At 47.4% G+C, this 26,591-nt stretch overlaps 1 protein-coding gene across 4 annotated transcripts in view; it reads left to right on the top strand.

The window, feature by feature from the left end:
- The first annotated feature begins 633 nt into the window (after nt 1-633).
- Nucleotides 634-26,591, top strand: part of LOC116940787 (sterile alpha motif domain-containing protein 9-like) — a 41,709-nt gene continuing 15,751 nt past the window's right edge. Inside the window, exons 1-4 of one of the 4 annotated variants that reach the window (XR_012930319.1) lie at nt 634-1,661; nt 6,641-6,822; nt 8,878-9,031; nt 14,275-16,832. Coding sequence is in view for 3 of the 4 variants with exons in the window: in XM_076054217.1 (XP_075910332.1) it covers nt 6,602-6,822; nt 8,878-9,031; nt 26,173-26,263 (466 nt within the window). In the remaining variant the exon portion in view is untranslated. Of the gene's footprint in view, nt 1,662-5,777; nt 6,823-8,877; nt 9,032-14,274; nt 16,833-26,172; nt 26,264-26,591 lie in introns of those variants that run through there. The other 3 variants (XM_032951110.2, XM_032951023.2, XM_076054217.1) reach the window with 3 other exon arrangements.

Here is a 26,591-nt window from a genome sequence, read left to right as displayed (position 1 = left end):
CTGTTTCCTGTCTCCTACCATTGTTTTGTCGTGGTACAGGAGCAGGCTGAGACTGTAAATGTTTACGTGAATAAATAATTATAAAAAAAATTGAGTCATGAAAGTAGTCATCACGCAAGCCATCAATCACGCGGCTGTAAAGGACAATGCTGCCACCTGCAGTATGTTGCCCTAAGTCTGGTCTTACAAGGTGAGGGATCGGATATGGAAGCCGGTAGCATGGACTGACAAAACGTACTGCAAAGGAAAATAAATCTCATAATCAGACATGGGAAATGTGAACCTTGCCACAGGTTTAAACATCTCAAAATGTCCGCATTACACCAATGCCCTTTACTTGGTCAATTGTAGCTGGGCAAAGACAGGAATTAATGTCTACTGTATCTAAGCTCACTCCGTGGCAAGTGACCTCATATAGATAAGTTGTGCGGTCACTTGCAATTATTGTTTGGGTCCAACTGAAGCTTCTGTGTGCATGCAATAACACGAAAGCACAAATTGAAACTAAATAGTCGGGGTCTTCTTGTTGAATCTAAGTGCTGCTCCTCTACAACAGCAACTGTGAGTAGCAGCAGCAGCGGGAATCCCACATCATTACCATGGCCATAGTCTATCCAAAGACGACCACTGTTGGCTTTCTACCACGTGATAGCGATTTTATCGACCTTGGAGGGTGATGAGGCAACACCTGACCCGGATGAGGACTCTCAACCGCCCATTGGTGAGTTGAGGACTCTCGCAAAAAAGCCACCCTGTCAAGCACCACGCTTCTCACACCCATGCAATGTGTAGCACCGTATGCATGCAATCTTATTATTTAATGATAATAATTACACGGGGATTAACCAGGAGTAGACAGCTCGTAAGTAGCAAAGGAGCAAACGCATCTACATCGAAACTCCACAGGTATTAACAAGGCGTACACAGCGATAATCATGCGATTACACGTAACTACATAGACACTATACAGCTACAGTATTTAAAAGTACACAGTGACTAGCAAGGAGAAACATTCGTCTTTATAGACACTACACAGGGATTATCAACGCGTAGACAGTGACTAGCAAGGCAGTGCCCGTGTATAAATAGGCACTACACAGGGATTAGCAACGCGTAGACAGTGAATAGCAAGGGAGTACCCGTGTATAAATAGGCACTACACAGGGATTAACAAGGTGGATCGGTGCGGAGGTTCGCATCGCAGGCCGTCCTGGAGGTTCGTTTGCATGCACCAAACAAACGCGCCATCTGCTGCTGCACGTCGTGTCTGAGCCTCTGCAGTGACTGCGTGACGGCTCTACAGGGGCAGCCCCCTCCCTCTCTCCCTCCCACGCCGTGAGGCGCGGGCCGCTGCTGCCCGGCGCTGTTGCGCAATCGGAGACGGCGACCGCGCGGCGCGCCGAGCGGCTTCCTGGAGAGGCGCGCACCGCCACAGACGCGGGGCGCGGTGCCGACTACGGCAGCCTCGCGGCTCATCTCCTTCCCACGGCTGGGCCCTACAAGGCAGTAGCAGCAGCAGCCACATCGCACTGCGCACGCCTCGTGGGCTGCTTCAGGGGCGGCAGTCCCCAACCCCGCCGGGCTGTCAGCTGAGCTAAGAACTCGCGCGAGGCGTCGCTTGTTGCGGACGGTCGCGACGCTGGCACTGCCGCCTCGGCAAGGTAAGGCAATTTACCCCTTTTACCGGGTAAAAGGGTAAAGGTATCGACTATGCCAAGGGGTAAGGTAAAGGTAGCATGAAGTGGCGTGGCGTAGTCCGTGGCCTCCATTTAAAATTGAAATAATTGAGAGTATTCTATCATTCTATGTGAATAAACGCTCTACCTAGCATTTTCCTGTTACAAACCTTTTTCATGTGTAGTACCCCAGTAATTACCCTGTGAATCGGGTAATTTGTATGGGGTAAGGGTGAAAGGTAAGGGTAGAGTGATTGTATTGTGGTAAGGTAGGGTAAAGGTAGGCTCGTTGTTTATACCTTTTACCTTGCCGCGGTCTAGGCACTTGCGCGGAGAGGCGCTGAGTGTGGGGGTCGAGCCTCGCGACTTCTGCCGTAAAGTTCACGGCAGTGCAGGGGAAGATTATAGAGTGTATTGTAATATAGCATTGTGTTATTACACATGGTGTTGTCTAACAGATTATAGAGTGTATTGTAATATAGCATTGTGTTATTACACATGGTGTTGTCTAACAGATTATAGAGTGTATTGTAATATAGGATTGTGTTATTACACATGGTGTTGTCTAACAGATTATAGAGTGTATTGTAATATAGCATTGTGTTATTACACATGGTGTTGTCTAACAGATTATAGAGTGTATTGTAATATAGGATTGTGTTATTACACATGGTGTTGTCTAACAGATTATAGAGTGTATTGTAATATAGCATTGTGTTATTACACATGGTGTTGTCTAACAGATTATAGAGTGTATTGTAATATAGGATTGTGTTATTACACATGGTGTTGTCTAACAGATTATAGAGTGTATTGTAATATAGCATTGTGTTATTACACATGGTGTTGTCTAACAGATTATAGAGTGTATTGTAATATAGCAATGTGTTATTACACATGGTGTTGTCTAACAGATTATAGAGTGTATTGTAATATAGCAATGTGTTATTACACATGGTGTTGTCTAACAGATTATAGAGTGTATTGTAATATAGCAATGTGTTATTACACATGGTGTTGTCTAACAGATTATAGAGTGTATTGTAATATAGCATTGTGTTATTACACATGGTGTTGTCTAACAGATTATAGAGTGTATTGTAATATAGCATTGTGTTATTACACATGGTGTTGTCTAACAGATTATAGAGTGTATTGTAATATAGCAATATGTTATTACACATGGTGTTGTCTAACAGATTATAGAGTGTATTGTAATATAGCATTGTGTTATTACACATGGTGTTGTCTAACAGATTATAGAGTGTATTGTAATATAGCATTGTGTTATTACACATGGTGTTGTCTAACAGATTATAGAGTGTATTGTAATATAGCAATGTGTTATTACACATGGTGTTGTCTAACAGATTATAGAGTGTATTGTAATATAGCAATGTGTTATTACACATGGTGTTGTCTAACAGATTATAGAGTGTATTGTAATATAGCATTGTGTTATTACACATGGTGTTGTCTAACAGATTATAGAGTGTATTGTAATATAGCAATATGTTATTACACATGGTGTTGTCTAACAGATTATAGAGTGTGTATTGTAATATAGCATTGTGTTATTACACATGGTGTTGTCTAACAGATTATAGAGTGTATTGTAATATAGCATTGTGTTATTACACATGGTGTTGTCTAACAGATTATAGAGTGTATTGTAATATAGCAATGTGTTATTACACATGGTGTTGTCTAACAGATTATAGAGTGTATTGTAATATAGCATTGTGTTATTACACATGGTGTTGTCTAACAGATTATAGAGTGTATTGTAATATAGCATTGTGTTATTACACATGATGTTGTCTAACAGATTATAGAGTGTATTGTAATATAGCATTGTGTTATTACACATGGTGTTGTCTAACAGATTATAGAGTGTATTGTAATATAGCATTGTGTTATTACACATGGTGTTGTCTAACAGATTATAGAGTGTATTGTAATATAGCATTGTGTTATTACACATGGTGTTGTCTAACAGATTATAGAGTGTATTGTAATATAGCAATGTGTTATTACACATGGTGTTGTCTAACAGATTATAGAGTGTATTGTAATATAGCATTGTGTTATTACACATGGTGTTGTCTAACAGATTATAGAGTGTATTGTAATATAGCATTGTGTTATTACACATGGTGTTGTCTAACAGATTATAGAGTGTATTGCAATATAGCAATGTGTTATTACACATGGTGTTGTCTAACAGATTATAGAGTGTATTGTAATATAGCATTGTGTTATTACACATGGTGTTGTCTAACAGATTATAGAGTGTATTGTAATATAGCATTGTGTTATTACACATGGTGTTGTCTAACAGATTATAGAGTGTATTGTAATATAGCAATGTGTTATTACACATGGTGTTGTCTAACAGATTATAGAGTGTATTGTAATATAGCATTGTGTTATTACACATGGTGTTGTCTAACAGATTATAGAGTGTATTGTAATATAGCATTGTGTTATTACACATGGTGTTGTCTAACAGATTATAGAGTGTATTGTAATATAGCATTGTGTTATTACACATGGTGTTGTCTAACAGATTATAGAGTGTATTGTAATATAGCATTGTGTTATTACACATGGTGTTGTCTAACAGATTATAGAGTGTATTGTAATATAGCAATGTGTTATTACACATGGTGTTGTCTAACAGATTATAGAGTGTATTGTAATACAGCATTGTGTTATTACACATGGTGTTGTCTAACAGATTATAGAGTGTATTGTAATATAGCATTGTGTTATTACACATGGTGTTGTCTAACAGATTATAGAGTGTATTGTAATATAGCAATGTGTTATTACACATGGTGTTGTCTAACAGATTATAGAGTGTATTGTAATATAGCAATGTGTTATTACACATAGTGTTGTCTAACAGATTATAGAGTGTATTGTAATATAGCATTGTGTTATTACACATGGTGTTGTCTAACAGATTATAGAGTGTATTGTAATATAGCATTGTGTTATTACACATGGTGTTGTCTAACAGATTATAGAGTGTATTGTAATATAGCATTGTGTTATTACACATGGTGTTGTCTAACAGATTATAGAGTGTATTGTAATATAGCAATGTGTTATTACACATGGTGTTGTCTAACAGATTATAGAGTGTATTGTAATATAGCATTGTGTTATTACACATGGTGTTGTCTAACAGATTATAGAGTGTATTGTAATATAGCATTGTGTTATTACACATGGTGTTGTCTAACAGATTATAGAGTGTATTGTAATATAGCAATGTGTTATTACACATGGTGTTGTCTAACAGATTATAGAGTGTATTGTAATATAGCAATGTGTTATTACACATGGTGTTGTCTAACAGATTATAGAGTGTATTGTAATATAGCATTGTGTTATTACACATGGTGTTGTCTAACAGATTATAGAGTGTATTGTAATATAGCATTGTGTTATTACACATGGTGTTGTCTAACAGATTATAGAGTGTATTGTAATATAGCAATGTGTTATTACACATGGTATTTTCTAACAGATTATAGAGTGTATTGTAATATAGCATTGTGTTATTACACATGGTGTTGTCTAACATTTTACAGTGTATTGTAATATAGCATTGTGCTAATGCACATGGTATTTTCTAACAGATTATACAGTGTATTGTAATATAGCATTGTGTTATTACACATGGTGTTGTCTAACAGATTATAGAGTGTATTGTAAGATACCATTGTGCTAATGGACATGGTGTTTTCTAACAGATTATACAGTGTATTGTAATATAGCATTGTGTTATTACACATGGTGTTGTCTAACAGATTATAGAGTGTATTGTAATATAGCATTGTGTTATTACACATGGTGTTGTCTAACATTATACAGTGTATTGTAATATAGCATTGTGTTATTACACATGGTGTTGTCTAACGGATTATACAGTGTATTGTGATATAGCATTGTGTTATTACACATGGTGTTTTCTAACAGTTTATTCAGTGTATTGTAATATAGCATTGTGTTATTGCACAGTGTTTTCTAACAGATTATACAGTGTATTCTAATACAGCATTGTGTTATTACACATGGTGTATTCTAACAGATTATACAGTGCATTGTAATATAGCATTGTGTTATTACACATGGTGTTTTCCAACAGAATATACAGTGCATTCTAACATTGTCTTATAGGCCTAAGCTACTGACTGTTAGGACATGAAAAGACAACAATAAATAATATACTTTGTCCATGAAAAGTTGAGTCTCAAGATTATTTTTTCAGGAGAGTCCTGCATAGGGTGATTGGAAAATTCCCTTCTTGGGAGTGGTTTGGCTTCGAAACACCCCGAGTGACCCCAACGCATACAGCCGGTAACACTCGCAGGTCTGCACGGATTGGTTCATGAACCCATTTGCTGCACTATCTCTTACGGCGCAGGGGTTTTGGGAGTTTAATAATTATTTCCGTAATGCACCAACCCTGGCCTCCTCCCACGCTCCGTGTGGTTACAAGCGTGCCCCACCGTGCCCCGCTCAGTGTTGCATGGGGAACAGCCAAACGAACATTGTGAGAAGTGCGACTCAGCCATCAGGATGCCTGCCCTGAAGATGTCAATATCTGCAGACCCATAGTTAGCAGAGACGGATTAAAGGCGTTGTGTTCACGAGAGCCCTGCATCAGGTGCCCGAGTCATTTCCTCTCTGGGAAACGCGCGCTTTCAGATGTGCTTCTGCGGCATTCTGGAACGCTCTTCCGATATTAGTAAGTCGCTGGAGATGTGACTTTTACATTTAGATTGAAAACTCATTTCTTTAGAACTGTGTTTTGTGTATAGTTTGTTGTCCTTCCCCCGCACCTTCGATTAGCACGGTTGGCTACGTACAGCGCGAAAGACGTTCAACATACATAGCATGACTTACCATGCATGACAGCAATTTATCAGCAGCGCCAGTCTTCATTTCAGGTATCACTTTGGCTCCAAGGGGCTTCTCCAGGGACGACTTCTTGCGCGTGCCACCGCTCGTCTCGCAGGCGGCACGTGGCCATGTGGACCCCCCCGCCACCTCGCTCTGTAGTGGAGATGGAGCTCGCCGGCGCGGGTGTCGACGCAGGGATGATGTCAGACGCGGCGCGGCACGAGCCACGGTAAGGCGAGGGCACAGGGCATCATCGCAATCCGACACGGGTTACGCGGACGCGCTGCCGCCGGGGACACGGGGCCCGGTTCACATCGCAGAGAAGTGGCATGCGGATCCCCTCGGTGGGGGAGACGTCGGAGAGAGTCGCCAAACCCCGCACAGTGATGAACAATCGGCTACACGCCGATAAACCCCACGGGACAGGCTGTCCATAGAGGCATCATCTCTTTAACGTCAATCAGCCCCCAGCACTGCACCGTGCAGTTTACTGCGGTGCACGTAGTATATGTAGTGGTGGCGGTGGTAATAGACGGCCCTTTGTCACTGCTGCTGGATGAAGGCCTCCCCACGTTGTGCCGGTCATGGCGGCTGTTTGAACTTTCTTTACCGCCGTGGTCAGTGTGGGTTGATGCATGTTTACGCAGGACCAGTCCAGACATCACCACTGACGTTGATCATGGCTAGGAGTCGAACTCATGTTGCCAGTTTCATTACGGGTACATGTAGATACTCTGAAATGTTTGTCTTTGACTTCATGCAGGACATTCATAATTAATGAAGCTATTTGAGTGAATGTGGCTATGTTAAATAGCCAAGTAACATTACTGAGCAAGCACTTTGCTGCTCGCAAGCGATAAGCATGGCAGCCAGCCAGCAGCCAAGTTGGTGGTTTGTGGTCAGCGAGTGCTGGGACACAAAGAGTTATTGGCGCACGTCTGAGATCCGTGGCTTTGGAGGCGAGGGTTGGTGGATCACGCACGCTTGTGAAACTCACAAATTGTCCGAGCTGCATGGGGGCGAGGAGATAGCAAATCAAGTAAACTGTTTTGAATCCATCTGTGCGAAGCTCTGAGAATTATCCCCTTGTATTTCAGTGTTTTCTCTGTCTACTCCGGTTTCCTCCCAAAGACTAAAACTCTCATTAGACGAGTTGGTCAAACAGCCCAATTCAGGCCCCTCTTGTATGCAGCTATATTATAGAACTTCAAAAAACCAAAGCCCTTGAATTTGGTGGTGAGATGTTAACTACCTTGCCTGGAGGTCGTGGGTTCGATCCCAATGCTAACGCCTGTATATTTGGATTTTGCACGCTCTCCCCATGGTCACGTGGATTTTTCTCCGGGTCCTCCGCTTTTCCCTCCACATTTAGAAACATGCGTTGCAGGGTTGGTTGCTATAAATTTCCACCTGATAAGCCACTTTGTTGAGATATCATTCGTGGCCAGGTCACTTCTGAAAAAGAGCTACATAGCTCAGTGGGGCTTACCTGGTAAAATAAAACACTTGTGAGCATGTTAGACCTTTTGTTCCATCCTCTTCGTCAGTGTCCCTGCTCGTGATCTATATGTCACAGCAGGTAGTCGACACAAACACTTTATAAGCGTAGTTTTGACTGAATGTGTGGCAAAGTTCAGCCCCCTAGCCCTTCAATAAGCACAAATAAAATTCACAGCAGTCCTTCTCATTGGCTCAGCCATGGGCGTCTCTCTGTGCTCGATGACGGTTGACGCAGCCCATCATTCCTCTGTGTGTCTGATGCGATAATAATGAAGTGAATACATCAGCCATTGTAGTGAATATGAATTATTACCTGGTAGCTTATGTTGGGCTAGGTGGCACTGCAGCAGCCAGCTCACATACCTCGGCCCATCATCACTCGATGGTTGCTGAAACAATTGTCAATTGGAAGGTCAACTGCGGTGGCCCTTTATAAAGACTGAGTCCCACAAAGGATGTAGAATTGGAGATGAAGGCAACAGGAAGGCGTCTCGACACGGGGTTCTCTCTCGTGTTGACTGTCGTATAAAAGCTGTAAGCGCTGTGCGCTCAGATTGCCCATTGACACCGGTTTATTAACACTCATGCACCGTACTTTGCCAATCTGCAGCTGAATGACGGAATCCACATGCCGTGTCAGTCATGGGGATTGTGCGACCATACTTCACCACACTGGTCACTGTGGGTAAAGTGAGTGGGGGAAGGGAGTACCGGTGAGACGCTGCTCCCATCTCTGTGTGCGTCACGGTGGCACGCTGCTCACGCGTCTCTCTGTGTGCCGTAGGGCCGGCTGCGTGTTCCTGCTGCTGCCCTTCGGTGGCGTCTACACGGTTGAGGTGAACGAGTGCGACCGGGTGAGCGATGTGGTGAGCCGAGCCAACGAGCGCCACGGGCCCCTGGTGCCGAGCGCGGCGACCTTGCACCACCAAGGCAGGCGGGTGAGTGCAGCCACGCGCTGCAGACGATGCACTCACTCGCTGTGCTGCTGCTGCTGGGTGCCTCTCCACACCACGAGGCGTGCCCCAGCACTGTCGCCTCCTATGATGCCTCTCAATTGCTCTCTGTGAACTGCTTCACATTTGTCGAGTATCAATTGTTGGTTTACCATGAACAGCAGTGGGATGTTGGAGCCCTTCGTCATGAGGGGCTGTGTTGGACACTCGAAATGAAGGAGGTGGGCAGGTGCTCCAAATCGAGGGCAAACACATTTATTGTGGTAAATCTGTAAAATGCAACAGCACGTTGTGTCACACACAGCAATCCTCAACCGAGTCGCAATTAACCACCTGACTGGTGTACAAGTCCGGTTAATAAATAACAGTCTCTCTTAAACCCAATTATACTACTGATAAACCATCTTTATCTTGACAATAACCCTTGGACTTCACTGTTCGAATATTACTTTAAACCTAAGCTGTATGTCTATCTATACCATCCACTTATATCGTATCTTACACCCATTATCTGTACTGTATGTGTACAGTATACGGACTACTTGTCACCACTGTACAACTTACTATTGTACATGTGTTCTATTCGTAATAGCATTGCAAGTAGTCATACTCTGGGTGCATGGGCATGATTATAGAACAAACAGTATTAGGGTTAGAGAATTACAAGTATTAACTACAGTACGTCATCCTTTACAGTGCACAGTGCTAAAACCCCTCCTATTGAATATATCACAAACTAGCAATTCAAAGCCAAGCTTGAAGTCTAGAATAAGTCTAGAACATTTATATAACGATCAAAAACAACCTTTGGGTCCTTTACCTGTAAAATGCAACAGCACGTGGTGTCACACACAGCAATCATCAACCGAGTTGCCATTAACCACGTGACTGGTGTACAAGTCCGGTTAATCAATAACCCTGCCAGCCATCCACAGGCCCAACTCAGTTATCACATGCTGGTGTACAAGTGCATTGATGTACTGCACAGCACATAAGGACTTTCACAAAACCACACTTTATTCCCTTGCTGCACGAGGAAATAATTAAAAGAGTGGTCCATTCCGAATGTGCCACAGCTGCTTGCTGAGTGTGGGTGGGCCGTGCTTCCCCATTCATTGCGCATCCCAGATCAAGCACCCTCAGATCTGCCCTCTGAGCCCCTGCTGCCCTCTGAGTAGGCAGCCCGGCAGCCTCACCAGGGAGGTGGGCAGGGCAGTCAGCGGAGCTGAGAGTGAGAGCCGATGCACAGATTGGGCTGTCTGTGCACTGCTACTATGCAAGTTGCTTGTTTCTAGAATATGGTCATGGAACAAGACTTTAACAATAAAAAATTGTCATAATTTCCTGCTTGTTACAACACCCACATGCCTTACTGCATGTATGTATGTATGTTGAACTTTTATCAAACCGTACATAGCTACCCATGCTAATCATACATAGCCAACCGTACTGCAGACAAAGTCAGCTGAGTAGTAGAGACATAGACAGAGTGACGTGCACTGGGAGGCAGCCTCTGTGGCTGACCTCGGCGCTGTTCTCGTCAGTGACACGCGGCTGCCTGTGTGCCGCCGTGGGTTGTGTACTGAGGTGCAAAGTCCTTGCAGGTCAACTTCAGACCAGGCAGTGTAACCCAGACGCCCACGGTCACTCAAACACGCGCACGATAATGATCACACTGAAGGCCACAGCGGTCTGTGTTGTGGTGCAGCTGCCGTTGTAACGTTTCTCTGAATCAATCGCGCGCCGATGTCGCTCCCAGTGTTGCAACGAAGCCTGTCTCTCGAAGCTGCGGTCCGTGTTCACGCGTGAACCACGTACGGTGCCTAACCAATGAAAGGCACTACCAAGGAGAAGACATCACTTGAGCTGGACAGCCGATAGTGCTGCTGACTAAAAGCCGCCACGGCTCATCATCATCAGCGGTGATCAATCCATCGCTGGGTGAAGGCCTTCCCAAGCCATCACTCTCTGTCACTGTCCTGCACTGTAATAATCCATCCAGCACTTGCAGGCGAGTTGATTCCATCGCTCCATCTCCAATGTGGACGTACTGAAGGGTGCGATCCCCCTCTTGGCTGTCCTTCGTCTCGAACACGGCCATCGTCCCTTCTCGTGGCATTGTCACCACAACGCAGAAGAAGGTGAACGCCCCAAGTTGGTGACTGCCCGACCAGAGCCACCGAGGCGGAAGTCCATCCCTGCCGTCGAGCCCCAGGGGTGTCCCGACGTTGCCTCAAGGGCCGCGTTGACGAATGAGCAGAGAGCTGTGGGGCACAGCAATGCAACAAGCAAATACAGAGAGGGAGAGAGAAGGGATATGAGAGATAGGATATATGCAGAAGAGTTATGAGTGATCATGATGTCATGACAATAGTACAGATGAATTATTAATCATGATACATTGTGTTATACGTATAATGTATGTTACACAATGTATTATACACATAATGTATTATACAGAGAATGTATAATACACATGTATTATACACATCATGTATTATCCACACAATGTACTGAAGGCCACTTGACAATAACGTCATCCTTCGTTTCATCTCCGTAACGTATGACCCCCATGTAGGTCACAGAGCAGCAACGTGGTAAGAAATAGCCATCTGTTCCATCTCTCTCTACATAGAAAATGTAACTTATATTGCAGCCCCTCGGTCAATGGGTTTCACAAACCAATATTTATTGGCAAAAGTACTGCTTCTACAAGTTGGGGCCCAGGTCAACTCAATCAGCAGTCACGCATACAAACTAATGATGCATTGTGGTGCAGTCTTGTAGCTAATGGTATAAATCAGCCTATTTTCACTTGGTATCTTTACATAAATCTTATAACAGTTATATTCTGAATATATAAAAGGAGCGATAGGAGATATATCATATTCAGAAGATAACTACAGTTCAGATGCAAACAAGAGCACATCGAGAGATATCAGATTCACAGATGTATTCTAAACAGAAATGATAAGATATGTGCATTCACAGCAGATGTATGAAAAGCAGACAATACATTCAGAAATCATAAAAAGAGAGGGGCAGAACATGCAAAAGACGTAATATAGAGGTAGGAGATGTATTCACAAGAGATATAAGAGAGAAAATGCTTACAGAATCGAGTTATGACAGAGGATGGAGCTGTGTTCAGGAGGTGGACAAGAGAGTATGTACAGCCATTTGTAGATTGAAAGCAGGGATCATAGAGCATGTACCACAGTACAGTACAACAATGGATTTGGTTTCATTGCCCTATGGTGACAATGCGAATGAGGGAGCAATAGGAGAGGGGTGCACAGAGAGGAGACTCTGGGGACAAGCTGGAGAGGCGAGGCGCGAGGCTGCAGCCCCACTGAGCTGCACTCCACGCGCCGTGTCCCTGCAGGGCCCTCGCGCTGCCCCACATGGGGGCCTCAATGCCTCCAGATGCTCTTCTTGTGACGCAGGTCGCTTGCTTCTCTTCGACTTGGGTGGCCACAGTCAGTGAGTTGGCCGGCCAGATTTCGTTTGTGCTGGGGCCAAGGTTTGGGCAGCTCTGGTCTAGTTTGCTATAAAGGGAACATGCTAAAATGGCATAACTATATCTACACTACATCATTGTTTACATGACGCTCATAAAAAGGCAAATAACCAGAAATGTTACGGACGGCTTAGAGACAAAGCAAAGTTAAGGTAAAATGCCACGTTTTATTTGTGCCCAGCAAGGTCATTCTTATGCCTAGTGACCGTGCGGGTCTTGAAATACTTTGTCATTCCGTGACGTGTCACCAGTGCCCAGTGTGTGTTGGCACTGGACCGTGGGTCCTGCTTGCCAATCGCCTCGGTGGTGACCGTGCAGCTGAAGGCTGCGCACCCCGCGTGCACCCCATGTGCACCCCGCGTGCACCCCGCGGGTGTGGAGGCGCAGCCACAGGGAACCGGGAAGGACGACAGCAGTGGCTCCAAGTCTGTCGGCAGCTTGAGATGAGTTTGGGTGAATTTGGCTGCGGGACATCGGTGGGACAATTTGACACTCACAGCTTCCACAAAGACAGCATAGCACTGAGACACAGCACATCCCGCTGTGACACTCAGCTTCCACAGAGACAACATAGCACTGAGACAGACCAACAACAACCGCCGCCATTAGTCACTAAGTGGCAGTGACATCACCACAGTGCTTTTGCCATGCTAGATGCACTTTGGGCCACGTGAGACAGACACAGGTGCCATGGGTTGGCTGACTGAGATGGCAAATGAACTGTGGGGGCTAACGCCCCCCTCCTCCTCTCCTCCCTCCTCCTCCGCCCCTTTTCGCCGGACTGCCGACGATCAGGTGATTGGCCTCCCCGCACCAGCGTCCTCTCTGTGGGACATGGCTAGTGGCTGGCTCCCCACCGACTGGGGTTATCCCACACACTCCCCACGTACACCACCACTAATGCCGAAGTGGCTACTTGCACGCGCGTGCCCGTGCAGATGCATGCTGCTCACCACGCCTGGAGTTATCCCACACACTCCCCACGTACACTACCCCAAATGTCCGGAGGTGGTTGCGTGCTCGCACGTGCCTGCACAGGTTGCTCGCCACTGCTCACGCTAAAAATAGCCGTATGAATATGCACGCGTCCCTCCCCACCTCCTGTTTGGTCGGCTTAAATCCGCCGTGCAAACACGCACGCGGGCACGGGAAAAAACGACGGCCGGGTTGACGATAATATTAGCGTGTTCCACAGCCGAGTGCTATGGTCGCTACGTGAACACACTGCGTAAAACGCGCTATGTAAACACGCACGTGAACGTCAGCGATCGTTTATGATTGAATACACGCGCGCTTCACGTGTACGCATGTACTCACACCACACCTACGCTCTCCCCACACACACAGAAATCACGCGGTGTCGGTGTTCTGTGCTAAAGTTTATTAATGGCGCACCTGAAGAAAAACCCTGCGTGGCCCGGAGCAAAATTCTCAGCGAGCAGCGCCCAACCTATTCAAAACCTAGGTGGACCCTTACGCTACTTCTCACCCCGCGGACATACTCACGGTGTCTCACGGATGCGGTGGGAGTCGGAGGGATGAGGGTCCGAGAGGTCTCTGCCTGGGGTCGAGTTGTAGCAGTATTCGCCCGCGTCGCTCGGACACTGCGAGCAGCTAGGAGTCCGACCGGGTTGCTGAACCGCTCGAGGAGAACTGACTAACGTTTTTCCCTTCCCTTCCTTTGTCTCTTCCGAATCCAAAAATCCAGGGTCACGTGGTCTTACCCTGCCGGCCAATCGGGCGCCTACCTTTCGATAGGGCAGGGCAGAGGGCAGGGCAGATGCCCCACCTCCTACCTGGCGCGGTGCCGCCGGCGTGCCTTCACCCATTGTTTGCGCACCCGTCCTCCCCCCCGGACTCCGGTTGAGGTTTAGCTTTAGTCAGCTCAGGAATTTCCCTCCCACCTCCTCTCGCGCATTGCTTACTGGGTATTTTGCTCCCGCAAGGCCCTATTCCCCAGTGCTGGGTGTGTTCTTACTGCGGTTTGTTCGGTGAGCTCGTCGTGCCCATACAATTTTAAGCTAATTCACGGGGCCGCAATGCCATTCAGCCTGGGGGGGTGGGGGGGGGGGCGGGGGGCGTCGGCCAATCTCCTGGCACTGGGAAACCGTGGGACGTCCCCACGAGGGGCCCCTCTGGTAAAAACCCAGGGTACCAGGTGACCCCCCCACGAGACCCTACGTGGGTGCATGTGTGTGTTTAGTGGGGGTGTGCGTGCGTTCGTGTGGGAGGGTGAGAGGGGATTGCAGCGCTGGCAGAGTGGCTCCGTTGCTGTGGCACCACAGAACCACCTGTTCTCCTGTGCCAAATTGCAGCATTTTATCTGCCCAGCGTTCCGCTCATTGTTCTGAGCATTGCTCCTCTGCCCTATTGCTTAAGGGCGACTGCCTCCAACTGCTGAATAGCGTCCTTCACAAGCCTCATCCACAGAGACCAATCTTGACACCGCTGATAGCACTCTTCTGTAATTCCAATCAGCTCCACATCCTCGTGTACCACATCAGCCCATCCCTTTCTTCTGTTGTCCTTGCCATGTCTGTTTATCCCCCTCTGTCCGGCCAAATAATAGCTGTTTGGGCATGCGATGGCTGGGCATGCGGGCTATGTGACCCTGCCAACGCAGCCTTGTCTGCCGGAGGAGCTCACTGATCAGACTGTGTCCAGATCTTTCAAGGGTCCGTGAGCTCCTCACACAGTCCAACCTGGTTAAACCAGAGATGGATCGTAGGCAGGCCAGCCTGAATGTCTCAAACAGACGTAGATGTGGGCATAACTGTGGTTGAGAAGGTCCGCAGCTTCATGTGGAGAGACAGGCCAAGTAGTTCCACGCAGCATTACCCAACTGATGAAGAGATAATGCTACTCAACTGACTCATCCCACTGTAACTCACACAGCTCCCAAAGAGACGGAATAGCAATGAGACACAGCACATCCCAATGTGACATGGCACATCCCACGGTGATGCACACAGCTGCCACATATACGGCACAGCACTGAGACACAGCACATGACGCAGAGCTATCACGTCGTAATGGAGTCGTTAACAACGGTTTGGTGAACAAGGGGTAACACACGACTTGTGCGTCCAATAGCACAGCCACTCATAATAACATGAGGCACAACCCTGGGAAAGAGCTCGCTTTCATCAAGTTAATGTTATAGCATCAGCATGAAAAAGACACTGCCGGATTAAGATGTATACATGCCATCACCATCCATTACAGTCTTGCACAAGACTGTAATGTGACGTCGTCCCACTCTCGGGCGCGTTCTCTACGTTGGCTACCACTCAGTCCCCACTCTCTCCCGCGCGCCTTTAGGGGTGTCTCCTGCCCAAGCCCTCTTATTTTTTCATCAGGAGTCAAGATGAGTCTCTCATTTTCAATTCTCTGATTTACAAGTTCCCATCTTTGGTTCCCTGTGTCATTTCCATCATTACTCTCTCCCTGCTTCTCTGTGTGCTTTAGTTTTTGTTTCGTTTTGTCAGGGTCCAGTTTTATAATGCACATGCCATCATAAGCAGTCCACGTTGATTGAAAAAGTTCACTGTTTACATAGAGGTATGTTGCTTTGCGTTATCAAATGCCATTTTCAAACGCTCACCTCTATATTTAATGAATGTGATCCTGGCCCACCTTAATAATTGTCCGAGAAATGTGTCTCCCTTTTGTGTGTTCCGTTGGGTCCCTCCAGCAATGATTTTTATTTTGCTCAGCGGTCAGAGCACCTTCTGCTCATTAGGGCTCGTATCTTAGTGGCCCTTCCCCTACCTCCCACAGCCACAGTGACGCCACAGTGACACTGTGTTCACACTCCATTCGGCGCGGTTTTGCCAGGAATAGGTGAGACCGTCTCAAGGTAAAATCGAGAATATTCGCGATCTGCCATTTTGAAAATGAAACCCGTGGATCTGGAGATGAAGTGAAGGGGGAGGTTGACGCCTCGTCGCGCTCCGCGATGACCCCGTGACGTGATGCCCAACATCGAGCGCCGCCGAGGAGTAGAGCGGGTGCGGCCCCCTCGTCACGGAGAGCTCCGGAGGCCACGAGCGAGCGCGCTCAGCGCTGGGGAGGGCTGCGGGGAATCTGGGCTGAGCCTGCGAGCAGAGCAGCGCCCCTCCAATTGTTCGTGGATACTCAGCACCAGGGCCCCTGTGCGCCTGCCCCTCTGACTCGGCTAAGCGACTTGGCAATCTTGAAAGGCGTCTGTATTTATATTTGCGTGTATGTAGTGTTTATAAAGACGAATAAACTTCTTATGAGGCACACTCTGTTTATTGTAATTCTTTTCTTATACAGTCCTTAACACACGGAGGGGTATACGGTCCCCTCACCCGATACCCTAAGGAGGTACAGCCTCCGGACTTTAGCGTGACCTACACACAGGTCTCTTTGATACGTAAGGAGGTACAGCCTTCTATCTTGGCGGGACTTACACGTCTACCGCTATCTGAGAGTCCTCCGGCTGTGACCTAGGGGAGGCTATCTGACCCACCGCTGGCCCGGTGGGTCTTGACCACTGGATATGCCGAGCCTTAGCCTTCAGAAGGGCTGGAAGGCTGGGTCCAGGGTCCTAGCTATCTTCAGCCCGGGCTTCGGTCTTCGTGTAGGGAGAGAACTCCCCGTGCTCTGTGCGGTCACCCTTCTTATACCCGTTTGTGGTCAGGTGTAACCAATCCCACATTCCCACGTGGAACTGTCTGATTGGTTCTTACCAAACCGTGGCTACGATCCACTTCACCTCGTCTGACCCCAACCGTTATGTATCCAGAGGTAATGCTGCACTGCCCCTTTGATGCCTAGTGGCAATGCAGGTTACCGAACAGTGCGTAGTTAACACCTCTACATCACCCCCTCCTTCGGAAGCTCCAGCCGTCCCGGCTGCAACAATTTGAAACTCTGAAATTATCAACGATGGAAGAAATGTGAGTGTGCCTCACGAACAACAAGAACAAGAACAGGAGAAAAAAACCCCATATAAATACCCCCTTAACAACACAACGTATATACAAGGCAATCGGTCATGACACCGAACATACACACAACGCGATAGAGTAGGCGGCGAGTGTAGCAAAACCAATTAGGAACCGGGAACATGTCAGCAAGCAAGAGAAGCATCATAAAAACCGGCGAGATTTAGCGCGCGTGTGTTTCGCGGGGCCATCGTAGGGGATGGTAGACTTCGTCGCCGGCACAAGAGGAGCAGGAGGATGAACAAGAGCGTCAGGTGGGTCTTGAGGCATCTACACGGGGACACCTGACGATCCATGGTCCATCGAGGCCGAACGCAGCTTGCACGCAGCTGTCACTCCCGTGTCATCTGCAGGAGGAATGACACGCCTGCACTGTGGGTTAGGCACCAACAGGGCAACACCTGGCTCGTCGGACGCGTCGCACACTCAACCCCCGTGTTGTGTGTGTGTCGCAGGGGCGCGCGGCGCGATGAAGGGTTTTAACCGAGAAGGGTGAACGAACCAGCGACGCTGTCCCCAGCGAATTTTTATATATTGGGGACACAGGACCTCAACCACCTCTACCGGACCCCGCCATGGCCTGAGGAGTTTTGCCGATGTGGACACCGGCACCAGGGGGCAGTGAAGCCATGCCCTATCTCCCGGTGCCTACCGATGCGTGGACGTCCGAGGGTCATGCAGTCTCAAATTCGCTCGCTGGTGGGAAGCCGAATTTTCAATGGCAGCCTCCCGTGCCTCGGCCAACTTACGGAGGTTAAATCGCAAGTGGTCAACGAGCTTGGATTTAGTAATAGGTTTTTACCCTTTTAGCTGGCACAAAAAACTGACACCTTTATACAAAGGATGATGTTTGCAATAACCACAACACAAGCAGTCAAAAATGCAAAAAAAAGAAACAACTCTGATAATGATATGCACTGTCCTTGAATTTGATTGGTCCACACCCGAGAAGGCTTTTCTTAGAGCCTAGTCTCCACTGGTGTTGGACCAGATGACATCATAAGGCGTACAACTAAAAAACAGCGCACTATCAGAGTATTGAGAGCTCGGGGTAAGCCTTTACATTATGAGACCTCCTTTGCCAGTAACAAGATATAGTAATAGGTTTTTACCCTTTTAGCTGGCACAAAAAACTGACACCTTTATACAAGGGATAATGTTTGCAATAACCACAACACAAGCAGTCAAAAATGCAAACAAAAAGAAACAACTCTGATAATTATATGTACTGTCCTTGAATTTGATTGGTCCATACCGAGACGGCTTTTCTTAGAGCCTAGTCTCCACTGGTGTTGGACCAGATGACACCATAAGGCGTACAACTCAAAATAGCGCACTATCAGAGTATTGAGAGCTCGGGGTAAGCCTTTACATTATGAGACCTCCTTTGCCAGTAACAAGATATAGTAATAGGTTTTTACCCTTTTAGCTGGCACAAAAAAACTGACACCTTTATACAAGGGATCATGTTTGCAATAACCACAACACAAGCAGTCAAAAATGCAACCAAAAAGAAAAAGAAACAACTATGATAATGATATGCACTGTCGTTGAATTTGCTAAAAGGGTAAAAACCTATTACTACGTATTGCTAGCGTCGGTGTCCAACACGAATGGTACGGCGGTAATACAACGCAAAACCAATAAAACTGCGAACATCGCCCGCAGATGTAGGGGTCGGCCATTGGCGAACGTATTTGTTTTTTTCAGGGTCGGTAGAAATTTCCGAGCGGCTGACTATGTGGCCCAAATAGCGCACAGACTCATGCAGAAGGTGACACTTCTGCAGCTTGAATTTTAAGTTTGCGGCCCGCATTTTCAAGAAGACAGCATGCAATCGCTCAATGTGTTCGCCGAGCGTGCGGCTAAAGACGATGACATCAAGATAAATGAGACATGAGTCCCACTGGAGCCCAGCGAGGACCAGCTCCATGAGCCTCTGGAACGTCGCTGGGGCCGAGTGGAGACCCATGGGCAATCTATTAAACTCAAAAAGGCCCTGTGGTGTCCGAAAAGCAGTCTTAGGTTTTGACGCTTCGTTGAGGGGGAGCTGCCAAAACCCCGACAGAAGGTCCAAAGTGGAGAAATAGTGCGCCCCTGCCAGGGCATCCAATGACTCATCCATTCGAAGAAGAGGGTAGGCGTCAGCTACCGAGATTTTATTTAGGCGCCGAAAATCAACGCAAAAACGAAGACTGCCATCATTCTTTTTTAACCAACACTATTGGAGCACCCCAGGGACTAGTGGAAGGAGAAATGATATCAGCCTCCAGCATGTCATCCACAGCCGATTTAACATGCTGCTTCTCCACCGGGCTAAGCCGAAACAGGGTTTGTCGAATTGAGGCAGCGTCACCAGTATCAATGTGGTGACGCAGCAGCTTGGTGCAGCCAATATCAAATTTAGATTTACTGAATACATCAGAAATTTCTCGCAGAAGAGCGCGCAATTTAATTCACTGCGAACCAGAGAGAACACCTGTGTCTGCGCAGAGCGCGTCCAATCATTCCTCATCTGATTCGGAAGGAGGTGGAACCTGTGGCGTATCAAGCATGTGTCCCATGACTCCGGTCCCCAGGGGCACTGGGATCACGTGAGCAAGCACAGTTCCTTGCGGAATGACGGTTGTAGACAATCCGACATTCAAAACCTGCAAGAACTGCTCCCTGTCAGCTGCTATGAGGGTCTGTGCAGCCACTAAATCCAACCCTTTAGCAGCTGTGTTTGAAGGTCCCAGCAAAATGCCATGTACCGAGGCGTCCGGGGCTAGCGGTTTCTTTAGTCGCAAGGGCACGAGCATTTGTGTCCCTGGCGGAATACGGGCTGTGCTAGCGACGAACGCCTGCAAAGAGGCATTTGCCGTGCGCAGATGTGAGGTCGTGGGCAAGAACGTCATCCGTCGACCCGACAGGAGGTCGATGCAACCTTGATCTACAAGGATCTTAATAGGCATTTTCGCGAGAAAGTCAGTGCCTAACAAACACGGCACGGCAAGGGAAGAAGAGACCAAAATAGGCCCCGCCAATTTAATGTCACCAATCGAAATTTGTGCACGAATTTGCCCAATATGCCCAGCGAACTACCATTAGCGGCAAAACACGGGATAGAAACACGTTTCAAGGGGCGGCATCGTACGGGCAGTATATTATAAATCAAATCCAAAATTCAGTTTAACACGTAGGCTTTCGCGACCAATATTATTCATAATAAAGGTTTTTGGGTTAGATCGCGTTTATTTATAAATGTGTCGTAACCCTCCACCACCCGACACGGCCAATCAGCAAAAAAAGTGTCACGTTGACAAAAGACAAATAATTCACTACTTTAGCCCACCGGTGTGTTGAAGAGTGAATCCACATTTACAGTTTGAGTACGACGTTTCGCTGGTAAATACATCCAGCATCATCGGGCAATTCGCCAGAATGGTAAAGCCCTCGCTTGCTCCCGGTTTTATATAGAGCAGCAGGGTGACGTCATCACTTAACTCATATCAGGTGCAGTGATTAGAGGCGGAGGGGGGGGGTATTGTAATTATATAATCGATTAGTAATCAGTCATTGGTTATGATTAGTAATGAGTTGTAGATTCATCTTCTTTGGTTCTTTCGGTAAAGTCACGTAGAATGATAATAAAATAATAAATTGATAAAATAAAATAACACAATAATATTCTCACGACGTTTCGGCCACAACACAAGCGGCCTTCATCAGGTGAAGGGGGCGAGACTGTCTGGTAGGACAGCGCTGGAGTGAAAGAGCCACGTTCAGATACGGCCTTTAAGCTGTGTGAGAGGAACAAAGCGCCCTCAAATTTCAGTAATTCTTTAAATCAAATTCTTTAAATCAAAATGTAATGTGTAAATCAAAATGTAATGTGTATTATTTAATAATACGCTTCCAGGCCGCACTAAGCCGGTAGCTGTCAGAGCGATTAAAGTTATTCTTGTTCCTCTCAATTTCAATGGATTCTCTAATTAGTCTTTGCCAGTAATAATTAGTTTTACACACCACTGCAACATTGTCAAAATCAATTGAGTGTCCTTGTTGACAAGCATGTTCTGCCACTGCCGACAGTTGTGTTTAAGATAATTTAATATTTCTCTGATGTTCTTTTAGTCTTACGCTGATGTTACGTCCCGTCTGCCCAATGTAGCAGCTGCCACATGAACAATTAATCCGATATACACCTTCTGTTGATAGTTTAGGTAATGCGTCTTTAGTGCAAGATACTAGTTTTTGAATTTTGTGTACTGTACCAAATCTTACTGTAATGTTTTGCTTTTGCAAAACACGGGCTAATTTGTCAGTTACTCCTGAGATATATGGAATTTTTATTGTTTTAGCAATCTGGTCGCTTTCAGCAGTGTGTTATTCACCTCCATTTCCATGGTGAACTGGATGGTCGGGTTTTGTGCATAACACACTCCCATTCCTAGATATTTTGCTTGGACATGGCCTAAACGGTAAAATAACACACAGCGTTTACAGAAAGCAAACGCACACTGATGCCTATCTGAATGCAGAATCACATCATCATCCAGCTCAGAAATCCTCTCTTATCAAGACGCTCATACATCGGGCTAAAACAGTGTCAGATGGTGAGAGTCTAGTGAGAGAGATTAAACACGTTAAAGACGCACTACGACAGAATGGCTACAATAATGCTCAAATTAACAGAGCACTGAATGCCAAATCACGATCGCAAAGCAATACTGCTGAAAGCGACCAGATTGTTAAAACAATAAAAATTCCATATATCTCAGGTGTAACTGACAAATTAGCCTGTGTTTTGCAAAAGCAAAACATTACAGTAAGATTTGGTACAGTACACAAAATTCAAAAACTAGTATCTTGCACTAAAGACGCATTACCTAAACTATCAACAGAAGGTGTATATCGGATTAATTGTTCATGTGGCAGCTGCTACATTGGGCAGACGGGACGTAACATCAGCGTAAGACTAAAAGAACATCAGAGAAATATTAAATTATCTCAAACACAACTGTCGGCAGTGGCAGAACATGCTTGTCAACAAGGACACTCAATTGATTTTGACAATGTTGCAGTGGTGTGTAAAACTAATTATTACTGGCAAAGACTAATTAGAGAATCCATTGAAATTGAGAGGAACAAGAATAACTTTAATCGCTCTGACAGCTACCGGCTTAGTGCGGCCTGGAAGCGTATTATTAAATAATACACATTACATTTTGATTTAAAGAATTACTAATCTACAACTCATTACTAATCATAACCAATGACTGATTACTAATCGATTATATAATTACAATACCCCCCCCCCTCCGCCTCTAATCACTGCACCTGATATGAGTTAAGTGATGACGTCACCCTGCTGCTCTATATAAAACCGGGAGCAAGCGAGGGCTTTACCATTCTGGCGAATTGCCCGATGATGCTGGATGTATTTACCAGCGAAACGTCGTACTCAAACTGTAAATGTGGATTCACTCTTCAACACACCGGTGGGCTAAAGTAGTGAATTATTTGTCTTTTGTCAACGTGACACTTTTTTGCTGATTGGCCGTGTCGGGTGATGGAGGGTTACGACACATTTATAAATAAACGCGATCTAACCCAAAAACCTTTATTATGAAATCCAAAATTATCATAGCCAACGCACCAGTATCAACCAACACACGGAATTCCACACCCTCGATCGATCCGACAACCACGGATGAACCTGCCGTCGCCGCGACTACCCTATGGGCCAACTCAGACCACTGCGCAGGTCCAAGTGGCCGCGAAGAATCGCCGGAACACCCCGCATCACACGCCGAATCGCGAGCATTTCTTATGGTGCGTTGCGGTGTGTATGGTGTGAATGAGGGCCAAGCGTGAGAGGCGTCGCGACTTGCCTGATTGTGCCGTGATGCCGTGGGCGTCCTGTAGTCCTGGCCTCGGGATCCGGAGGAGCGTCGTCGAGGCGCACAGCACTCGGAGGAGATGTGGCCTCGTCGGCCACAGTTGAAACACGTCACGTCGCTGCGTGGAGGAGGCCGTCCCCACTGCTGGTCGTCACGGCGACCAGCGTGGTCGGATAATCGCCGGCCCGTTGACCTGGTCGCCATGAAGGCCCAGTCGGGGAAGAATTCGGTGTCCCTGCTGGCAGGCTCCGATGTCGAAGCTGAGGCGGCGATGGTCGAATCCGTGTGGAGCAGTAGATGCGCGTGGATGCTCCGAGCGGCTCGTAGCGAGCACATGCTCTCCTCGTCCACCGCTTGAATGACGTTGCGCAGCTCGCGCGCCAGTTCCAGCATCTTCTGGAGGATGATAGCATCGATGGCTTCGTCGTCCATGCGGGGGTAACCCGCTGTTGCCAACGCGAGTAGAGTGGTCCGGAACGCTATCGGAGACTCATTAGGGTGGCATCGCCTATCATAAAACCGGCTACGGACGTCGAACGGAGGCCAGTAGACATCGGACATCCGTCGGAGGATCGATTTTAGAGTCGCCCTTTGTTGCCTGGGGATGGTGAGGAGCGAGGTGAGGAGCGAGGCGAGAGCGTCGTCGTCCAGGGTGGCCGGTAGCGCTCGAAGCACCTGTGTGTCCGACCAGCCCAACATTTATTGGTGGCTCAGGAAGCGATGCTGGAATGCCGCCCAGTCGTCCCCTGTAGACACAAATTCACAAAAGATGGGCAGGCACTGTTGGAGGCCGGACGTCGTTTCCTCCTCAGCCTGCACAGTCTCGAACCAGAGATTGGTGATTGCCTGGCCGATAGCGTCTACTGTACTCTGTCGGTACAGTGATGATGCGGCGTCGGCTGAGTAGCGTGAGTTTACAGCGTCGCGCGCTGATGACGCTGCGGGTTGTGATTGGACCCCAGCATTCCCAGAATGCCCTTGGCTTCCACTTCGGGCGGGACCACGTGGTTCCCCGGCGGGAAAATCAAAATGTCCGTATTGGCCGATGGCGAGAACATCCGCCGGCGGCTGATTCGATCCGCCCGCGACGTCCGAGTTGATCTCGTCAAGAATGGAGGCCGCAGCATGTAGAAGTTGGGCAAGACGGCTGTGTGCTGACTGGAGTCCGTCCCCCATGGCAGGAGGAGCAACCGGCTGCTGAGCCGGTGGTTGGGCGGCTGGCAACGCTCCGGCATTCTCAGCGGATTTGGCGGTTCCCGCAGGTGAGTCAGGGTTTCCTTCATGCTGACGTCACACGTGGGCCGAACTTCTCGTTTCCATTTCCAAACACTTCTGACTCCAGTTGTAGTGTTTATAAAGACGAATAAACTTCTTCTGAGGCACACTCTGTTTATTGTAATTATTTTCTTACACAGTCCTTAACACACGGAGGGGTATACGGTCCCCTCACCCAATACCCTAAGGAGGTACAGCCTCCAGACTTTAGCGTGACCTACACACAGGTCTCTTTGATACCTAAGGAGGTACAGCCTCCTATCTTGGCGGGACTTACACGTCTACCACTATCCTAGCCTAAGGAGGTACAGTCTCCTATCTTGGCGGGACTTACACGTCTACCGCTATCTGAGAGTCCTCCGGCTGTGATCTAGGGGAGGCTATCTGACCCACCGCTGGCCCGGTGGGTCTTGACCACTGGATATGCCGAGCCTTAGCCTTCAGAAGGGCTGGAAGGCTGGGTCCAGGGTCCTAGCTATCTTCAGCCCGGGCTTCGGTCTTCGTGTAGGGAGAGAACTCCCCGTGCTCTGTGCGGTCACCCTTCTTATACCCGTTTGTGGTCAGGTGTAACCAATCCCACATTCCCACGTGGAACTGTCTGATTGGTTCTTACCAAACCGTGGCTACGATCCACTTCACCTCGTCTGACCCCAACCGTTATGTACCCAGAGGTAACGCTACACTGCCCCTTTGATGCCTAGTGGCAATGCAGGTTACCGAACAGTGCGTAGTTAACACCTCTACATGTACATCATCCATTATCGTCGTGTCACTGCGGAAGTCTTACACCAAAAAGTGCGTCTACGCTGTATCCAGGGGTTGACCCCCAACAAGCAGCAGAAGGGGCGTGCTGCAGCACAGGGCGGATTGCTGTGAGGCTGGTGGGAGGCGATGGAGGGGACTGGGGCGCAGTGCAGCGCGAGCCAACTCGGTCATCGAGCTGCCTGCAGCGCGACTCCCTGATACATGACCGTGACTCATCATCAGTTGTTGCCACATGCTCCTTGCGTAGCACTCTCACAGGCGAACAAATGGAAATAGTTTTGTAAGAGATCAGTTTTCCCTTACATTTTGATATAAAATGTATTGTTCTTCATAGTTTTTCAGAGGAAAAACACACAATTGTAGTTTCCACGTGCAGCATTGGCACGTGTGTGCCAGTCCACTCCATTGTTGATCGTTCATTTTTGTTCGGCAGCTCACGGTGACCCTGATCATTCCACCCACTCGGACAGCGAGTGTCGGCGGACCTCCCAGCGTTGCGGTCAGTGGTGACTGGCGCTGCACAAAGTTCGAAACTCTTTACAGACATTTAACCAGTTCAGAGAAAATGTGAGACAGAACGATTTAATAGCCCTTACAATGCTTTAATAGTGCACACTCGTGATAACCTACAGTAGGTCATGAGAGTTGCACGTTGATAAATGCACTTATGCGCATCAGTGAATGACCTTGCCTCGTTTGTTTTTGAAGCTGCCTCTCTCCACGAGGCTGTCTACGCACGGGGACCTCCACGAAGCCAACCTGCACGTGCAGTACCCGCTAAGGGGCGGCAGCTCTCCAGGTGTGCGCACCGCTCTCCCTGACGTCTCTGACATCGGCCACCGGGTCTCCCGCCAGGCGACGCACGCGCCAGGCGAGGCGCTCCCAGGCCGGACTGCTCACCTCGGTGCACGCATGGCAGAGCTCCGGCTTTCCCATGCTGGGCCAGTGAGGGTGATTGTTGGGCTGTGCTAGTGTTAGGACTGTCTTTTCAGCAAGGTCCTGTTTAGAAACGAGTGCAACAAAGAAAACCCACTCATACAAGAGGGTAGCACGCTCTATCTCTACACAGATGGATTCAAGAATCAATTGAGTCATTGCTGTAACAGCAATCTCCCAGTCACATTAGG

This window comes from Petromyzon marinus, chromosome 1 (genome assembly GCF_048934315.1).
Source record: "Petromyzon marinus isolate PM22_M1 ecotype Great Lakes invasive population chromosome 1, UKy_Petmar_22M1.pri1.0, whole genome shotgun sequence".
Lineage (NCBI taxonomy): Eukaryota > Metazoa > Chordata > Hyperoartia > Petromyzontiformes > Petromyzontidae > Petromyzon > Petromyzon marinus.
Note: the sequence above shows the minus strand (reverse complement) of the source record. Positions and strands in the feature narration are given on the sequence as shown.